At 42.0% G+C, this 8,450-nt stretch overlaps 1 protein-coding gene across 3 annotated transcripts in view; it reads left to right on the top strand.

Moving 5' to 3' along the window:
* The first annotated feature begins 469 nt into the window (after window positions 1-469).
* hdhd2 (haloacid dehalogenase-like hydrolase domain containing 2) overlaps window positions 470-8,450 on the top strand; it is a 32,565-nt gene continuing 24,584 nt past the window's right edge. Inside the window, exons 1-4 of one of the 3 annotated variants that reach the window (XM_055861411.1) lie at window positions 470-535; window positions 1,616-1,726; window positions 1,951-2,159; window positions 2,342-2,426. In XM_055861411.1, the coding sequence (XP_055717386.1) occupies window positions 1,626-1,726; window positions 1,951-2,159; window positions 2,342-2,426 (395 nt within the window). In that variant the 5' untranslated portion in view covers window positions 470-535; window positions 1,616-1,625. Of the gene's footprint in view, window positions 1,727-1,950; window positions 2,160-2,341; window positions 2,427-8,450 lie in introns of all 3 variants that reach the window. The other 2 variants (XM_055861394.1, XM_055861402.1) reach the window with 2 other exon arrangements.

Raw genomic sequence — 8,450 nt, 5'->3', positions numbered from 1 at the left:
TACATTGTGATCACAGCAATTCGATTCAAGTAAATTATAGAAATGATTATGTTTAGGAGGTCGATAGCACACACCAACAAGTATAGGACGACATTCAGGAAGAAATGTTTCTACCCATGCAACCTCACGACCATCCATTTTCAGATCTGAACGAGGGTTAAAATGCACATCATTCCTAGTAAAAACACACACGCCGCCACCGTTTCGGGTCAATTCTATGAATGCTATAACCCGGTAGCTAATCTGTTTCATATAACCCTTTATATTATTAATGAATAATAGGAGAATAACACGTGGGCGTGCGTGTGATTATTCATCTTCCCCATTAGAAGATTATCATCAATAGTTGATATGTTATTGTTTTGTTATTATTATAGAGAAATAATAAAACCCGAATGACAGCCTCTCGTTGACCAAACCTATTTGAAACAGGCAGTTTGACAGGCGTCTAAAAATTCCAGTGAACTCGAAGGACCGCAAAAGAACAACGTCACAGATAGAGCTGTGTTTACGTTCTACAAGCGTTGGATGGAAGGTGCTGTGGCGACACTTCATACCGTACTTAGCCTATGTTTTCCAAGTACTGTCGTTTTGGTATTTCTTTACACACTACCTTATGTATCTTTCTGAAACATTACATTGATAGAAACTACGGCAACTCTCAAACAACACTTTAGTAGTAGCTAGCTAGGTCTTTCCCCAACAGGCTAACGTTAGTTATGTTTGCTAGTTAGCCTGTATCGTTGGTCTGCCAGCTCACCAAATACGGCCTATGTACTATGATTATACACACCCCCCTCATCCCCATGTCTTCCTAGCATTACCCTGCCACCACTATGTTAGTTACACAAACCCCCTGCATGGAGCGCAAACTCAGCTGTGTAATCCCCTATTATTTAGAGATGTGGATTGTATATTGCTGTGTATGTAAATATATATACACACAGTGCTTTGTCCTGGCAGCAACACAGCCTCAGTATATTTAGCCCTGGTGCGTTAAATCCACTATGTTGGTGATGGATACAGTAAGAGCAGCACTAATATAATAACTACACTACCGTTCAAAAGTTTGGGGTCACTTAGAAATGTCATTGTTTTCTAAAGAAAATCAAAACATTTTTTCCATTAAGATAACATCAAATTGATCAGAAATTCTGTGTTGATATTGTTAATGTTGGAAGTGACTATTGTAGCTGGAAATGGCAGATTTTTTTTTTAATGGAATATCTACATAGGTGTACAGAGGCCCATTATCAGCCACCACTCCTGTGTTCCAATGGCACGTTGTGTTAGCTAATCCAAGTTTGTCATTGGGGCGGCAGGGTAGCCTGGTGGTTAGAGCATTGGACTAGTAACCGAAAGGCCGTAATTGAAAATAAGAATTTGTTCTTAACTGACTTGCCTAGTTAAATAAAGGTTAAAATAAAAAAAAATGTAAAAGGCTAATTGATCATTAGAAAACCCTTTTGCAATTATGTTAGCAGAGCTGAAAACTTGTTCTGATTAAAGAAGCAATAAAACTGGCCTTTAGACTAGTTGAGTATCTGGAGCATCAGCATTTGTGGGTTTGATTACTACAAATGCTGATGCTCCAGATACTCAACTAATTGAATAGGATCTCTATCATGGCGACCAGACGGGCTCTGAAGGCAGTGCTGATTGACCTGAGTGGAACCCTCCATGTAGAAGACACAGCCGTGCCTGGAGCACAGGAAGCCCTCAAAAGGTCAGTCTGCCCAGAGCCCTGTTATCCTTGTTATTCAGTACTCACCCAGCCACTTTCTCCTGAGCTGCTCACACAACCCTCTGGTTCCATCTGAAAGTAACAAGTCACAAATACGTCTAGGATTTGTTCTGCAGCATGCCTCAGTCCCCATATTCACCCAGTCCTCAATTCTGTGAGTTTCTTCTGAAGTCACACGATCTCTATGTTTGTGATTTATACACTAGATTGCGTCAGTCCTCTGTAGCGGTAAAGTTTGTGACCAACACTACTAAGGAGTGTAAGAGGAACCTTGTGGAGCGTCTCCACAGTCTGAACTTTGACATCCAGGAGCAGGAGATCTTCACGTCCCTGACAGCAGCCAGGAGCCTCGTGGAGCAGAGACAACTACGCCCCCTACTGCTGGTGGAGGACAGTGCACTGGAGGACTTCTCAGGTGAGAGCCAGGGCTAGATAAGGCAGAGCTGATTGCAAACTAACTTACATTCAGAATGCATCCCAATGGAGCTGTATGGACCCTGGTCAAAAGTAGTGCAGTGTATAGGGCATATGTTGCCATTTGAGATGCAGGTGTAGTTTTAACTCTATAAAGCGTCTTCTATCCATGTTGTGCTGCAGGTATGGAGACATCCGAACCCAACGCTGTGGTGATAGGCTTAGCTCCAGACCACTTCAACTACCAGACGCTCAACAAAGCATTCAGGTAAACAGCTGAGTCAGTCCTCATACTGTAATCTCCCCTGTTATTGTAATGGTGAAAGGTTAGCATGTCTTTGATCTTATCTAGATAACGTGTGAAATTAATGAGTCCGACGCTAAGGATATACTGCTTTGTCGAGACAAGGCCAAATCCTCGTCATTAGCATGAAGAAAAGACAGTGAAAAGGGGGAGGAGGGTGGGGTGCCTTGTAAGAATTTGCAGAGTAGGTAAACCACCACTACCCTCGGTATTATTGGCCAACATGTAATCATTGTAAAACACACTGGACGATCTACAATTAAGACTATCCTACCAACGGGACGTTAAACTGAAATATCTTACGTTTCACCGAGACTTTGCTGACCAATGACACAGATAATATAGAGCTGGCTGGCTTCTCCGTGTTTCGGCAGGACAGAGCAGCTACGTCTGGTAAGACGAGGGGCGGGGGTGTGTGTCTATTTGTCAATAACTGTTGGTGCGCGATATCTAATATTAAAGAAGTCTCACGGTTGAACACACCAACAGCGTCATTGCATTTTGGTACACTAGAATGACATTCATTTCCAATGAAACGCTGCGTTTGCCTTGCAGCAGTGCGTTGCAAACGTTGGATTTATCGAACATATGCGTCAAACTGTATGTGTAGATGACTTGACAGAAATGGCAGCAGAAGGTGAATTTTTTACTTTTGTTGCAGACATATCCAGATGATGCTGCGTACTATTTTGCACAATGACGCTGTCGGTGTGTTAGAAGCATCAAGTTATTGATTGTCTGAGGTAAAATACCTCATGATAAGCTGTAGACCACACTATCTACCAAGAGAGTTATCATCTGTATTATTTGTAGCCTTCTATTTACCACCACAAACCGATGCTGGCACTAAGACGCCACTCAACCAGCTGTATAAGGCTATAAGCAAACAAGAAAATGCTCATCCAGAAGCGGCGCTCCTAGTGGCGGGGACTTTAATGCAGGTGAACTGGGGATGCACAGATTTGAAATTTTTGACCGATATATAGATAGCGGCCTTTTAAGTATTCTAGTTCAGTTAAATAGTTGAAACACTCACTCACTGACCAAAAAGTAATTTTGTTGTCATTTACGTCCCCATTACCAGTAAAACATAATCAAACCCGTTTTCTTTCACTTACTTGCGGTGCTGTTTCGTTGTTCAGTTGTTCAGTCGTTTCATTCTCAACCAGGATCTCATCATACATGTCAAGCGGTGAAGTTTCAGCTCTGTCTGTGGCCTCTTCTGTCATGGGTCCTCTTCCTCGGTGTAACTGTGTCCGTTTCCATCCATTTCACGTAAACCCTGTTTCTTGTCTGCATCGAAGTAGCGGTCCTTGTACCTAGCATCGAGCATGGTGGCGACACAGTAAAGAGGCTCAGAGAGAATGCCTGTTAACGAAGTAGCGATCCTTGTACCTAGCATCGAGCATGGTGGCGACACAGTAAAGAGGCTCAGAGAGAATGCCTGTTAACGAAGTAGCGGTCCTTGTACCTAGCATCGAGCATGGTGGCGACACAGTAAAGAGGCTCAGAGAGAATGCCTGTTAACGAAGTAGCGATCCTTGTACCTAGCATCGAGCATGGTGGCGACACAGTAAAGAGGCTCAGAGAGAATGCCTGTTAACGAAGTAGCGATCCTTGTACCTAGCATCGAGCATGGTGGCGACACAGTAAAGAGGCTCAGAGAGAATGCCTGTTAACGAAGTAGCGATCCTTGTACCTAGCATCGAGCATGGTGGCGACACAGTAAAGAGGCTCAGAGAGAATGCCTGTTAACGAAGTAGCGGTCCTTGTACCTAGCATTGAGCATGGTGGCGACACAGTAAAGAGGCTCAGAGAGAATGCCACCGAATCACTGGTGGCATGTCTGGTGGGATAAGTGTTTGTGTCAGAGCTGTGTGTAAGTTGACTATGAAAACAATTTGGGATTTTCAACACAATGTTTCTTGTACAAAGAAGTGATGCAGTCAGTCTCTCCTCAACTCTTAGCCAAGAGAGACTGGCTGCATAGTATTTATATCAGCCCTCTGATTACAATGAAGAGCAAGACGTGTTGCTCTGTTCTGGGCCGGCTGCAACTTAACTAGTTCTTTCCTTCCACTACTGGACCACACGACTGGACAATAACCAAGATTAGACAAAACTAGAGCCTGCAGGACTTGCTTTGTGGAGAGTGGTGTAAAAACAATCTATTTACAACAGACAGACCTCTCCCTATCTTTACAACCATTGAATCTATATGTTTTGACCATGAAAGTTTACAATCTAAGGTAACGCCAAGTAATTTAGTCTCCTCAACTTGTTCAACAGCCACGCCATTCATTACCAGATTCAGCTGAGGTCTAGAACTTAAGGAATGATTTGTACCAAATACAATGCTCTCAGTTTTATAGATGTTCAGGCCCAGTTTATTATTGGCCACCCATTCCAAAACAGACTGCAACTCTTTGTTAAGGGTTTCAGTGATTACATTAGCTGTAGTTGCTGATGCGTATATGGTTGAATCATCAGCATACATGGACACACATGGTTTGTTTAATACCAGTGGCAGGTCATTGGTAAAAAAAAAATGTAAACAGTAGAGGGCCTAGAGAGCTGCCCTGCGGTACACCACACTTCACATGTTTGACATTACATTTACATTTACATTTAAGTCATTTAGCAGACGCTCTTATCCAGAGCGACTTACAAATTGGTGCATTCACCTTATGATATCTAGTGGAACAACCACTTTACAATATTCACTTTACACTTTACAATATCCACATATCCCTACCGGCCAAACCCTCCCTAACCCGGACCAGGACGACACTAAGCCAATTGTGCGTCGCCCCATGGACCCCCCGGTCGCGGCCGGCTGCGGCAGAGCCTGGGCGTGAACCCAGAGACTCTGGTGGCGCAGCTAGTACTGCGATGCAGTGCTCTAGACCACTGCGCCACCCGGGAGGTCAAGAGAGACGCTTCCATCAAAGAAAACCCTTTGAGTTCTATTAGATAGATAGCTCTGAATCCACGATATGGCAGAGGTTGAAAAGCCATAACATATACGTTTTCTCAACAACAGGTTATGGTCAATAATATCAAAGACTGCACTGAAATCTAACACTACAGCTCCCACAATCTTCTTATCAATTTCTTTCAACCAATCATCAGTCATTTGTGTCAATGCAGTACATGTTGAGTGCCCTTCTCTATAAGCATGCTGAAAGTCTGTTGTTAATTTGTTTACAGAGAAATAGCTTTGTATTTGGTCAAACACAATTTTTTCCCAACAGTTTTCTAAGAGCTGGCAGGAAGCTGATAGGTTTTCTGTTAGAACCAGTAAAGGCCCCTTTACCACTCTTGGGTAGTGGAATTACTTTGGCTTCCTTCCAGGCCTGAGGACAAAGACTTTCCTCTAACTCAGATTAAAGATATGACAGATAGGAGTGGCTATAGAGTCAGATTAAAGATATGACAGATAGGAGTGGCTATAGAGTCAGATTAAAGATATGACAGATAGGAGTGGCTATAGAGTCAGATTAAAGATATGACAGATAGGAGTGGCTATAGAGTCAGATTAAAGATATGACAGATAGGAGTGGCTATAGAGTCAGATTAAAGATATGACAGATAGGAGTGGCTATAGAGTCAGATTAAAGATATGACAGATAGGAGTGGCTATAGAGTCAGATTAAAGATATGACAGATAGGAGTGGCTATAGAGTCAGATTAAAGATATGACAGATAGAGCGGCTATAGAGTCAGATTAAAGATATGACAGATAGGAGTGGCTATAGAGTCAGATTAAAGATATGACAGATAGGAGTGGCTATAGAGTCAGATTAAAGATATGACAGATAGGAGTGGCTATAGAGTCAGATTAAAGATATGACAGATAGGAGTGGCTATAGAGTCAGCTACCATCCTCAGTAGCTTTCCATCCAAGTTGTCAATGCCAGGAGGTTTGTCATTATTGATTGGTAACAATAATTGGTCCACTTCTCCCACACTAACTTTACAAAATTATAATTTACAATGCTTTTCTTTCACTTGTTTTTTTATGCATGAATACAATTGCTCGCTGTTCGTTGTTGTCATTTCCTAAGTTTGCCCACTTTGCCATACATTTTTTAAATTCCTCATCAATCCATGGAGCCTTAACAGTCAATTTCTTAAGTGCTTAAGTTTATCAATAATTGGAAGAAGCCATTTCATAAATTCATAAAGTGCAGCGTCTGGATGCTCCTCATTAATCACATCAGACCAACAAATATTTTTAACATCCACATAAGTCACAAGAATAATCTTTTGTATGATCTCTTATATACTATTTTAGGCCCAGATGTTGGAACTTTGTCTTTCCTGGATATAGCCACTATATTGTGATCACTGTGTACTGGGTACGGATACAGCTTCAGAACACATTTCTACAGTATTAGTACAAATGTGATCGATACATGTGGATAATCTTGTTCCTGTAGTGTTATTTCCTGAAGTTCCTGAAGTTTACATACACTTAGGTTGGAGTCATTTAAACTCGTTTTTCAACCACTCCACACCTTTCTTGTTAACTAACTATAGTTTTGGCAAGTCGGTTAGGACATTTACTTTGTGTATGATACAAGTCATTTTTCCAACAATTGTTTAAAAAGAGATTATTTCACTTATAATTCACTATCACAATTCCAGTGGGTCAGAAGTTTACATACACTAAGTTGACTGAGCCTTTAAACAGCTTGGAAAATTCCAGAAAATGATATCATGGCTTTAGAAGCATCTGATAGGCTAATTGACATAATTTGAGTCAATTGGAGGTGTCCCTGTGGATGTATTTCAAGGCCTACCTTCAAACTCATTGCCTCTTTGCTTGACATCGTGGGAAAATCAAAAGAAATCAGCCAAGACCTCGGAAAAAAAATTGTAGACCTCAACAAGTCTGGTTCATCCTTGGGAGCAATTTCCAAATGCCTGAAGGTACCACGTTCATCTGTACAAACAATAGTACGGAAGTATAAACACCATGGGACCACGCAGCCGCCATACCGCTCACGAAGGAGACGCGTTCTCTCTCCTAGAGATGAACGTACTTTGGTGTGAAAAGTGCAAATCAATCCCAGAACAACAGCAAAGGACCTTGTGAAGATGCTGGAGGAAACAGGTACAAAAGTATCTATATCCACAGTAAAACGAGTCCTATATCGACATAACCTGACAGGCCGCTCAGCAAGGAAGAAGCCACTGCTCCAAATCCACCATAAAATAGCCAGACTACGGTTTGCAACTGCACATGGGGACAAAGATCGTACTTTTTGGAGAAATGTCCTCTGGTCTGACGAAACAAAAATTTAACTGTTTGGCCCTAATAACCATCGTTATGTTTGGAAGAAAAAGGTGGGAGGCTTGCAGGCCGAAGTTCACCATCCCAGCTGTGAAGCACGGGGGTGGCAGCGTCATGTTGTGGGGGTGCTTTGCTGCAGGAGGGACTGGTGCACTTCACAAAATAGATGGCATCATGAGGTGGGGAAATTATGTGGATATATTGAAGCAACATCTCAAGACATCAGTCAGGAAGTTAATGCTTGGTCGCAAATGGGTCTTCCAAATAGACAATGACCCCAAGTATACTTCCAAAGTTGTGGCAAAATGGCTTAAGGACAACAAAGTCAAGGTATTGGAGTGGCCATCACAAAGCCCTGACCTCAATCTTGTAGAATTTTTTTGGCAGAACTGAAAAAGCGTGTGCGAGCAAGGAGGTCTACAATCCTGACTCAGTTACACCAGCTCTGTCAGGAGGAATGGGCCAAAATTCACCCAACTTATTGTGCGAAGCTTGTGGAAGGCTACCCGAAACATTTGACCCAAGTTAAACAATTTAAAGGCAATGCTACCAAATACTAATTGAGTGTATGTAAACTTCTGACCCACTGGGAATGTGATGGAAGAAATAAAATATGAAATATATCATTCTCTACTATTATTCTGACATTAAAATAAAGTGGTGATCTTAACTGACCTAAGACAGGGAAT

Source organism: Salvelinus fontinalis, chromosome 2, assembly GCF_029448725.1.
Source record: "Salvelinus fontinalis isolate EN_2023a chromosome 2, ASM2944872v1, whole genome shotgun sequence".
In the NCBI taxonomy this organism is placed as follows: domain Eukaryota; kingdom Metazoa; phylum Chordata; class Actinopteri; order Salmoniformes; family Salmonidae; genus Salvelinus; species Salvelinus fontinalis.
This window is presented reverse-complemented; position numbering and strand designations above follow the sequence as displayed.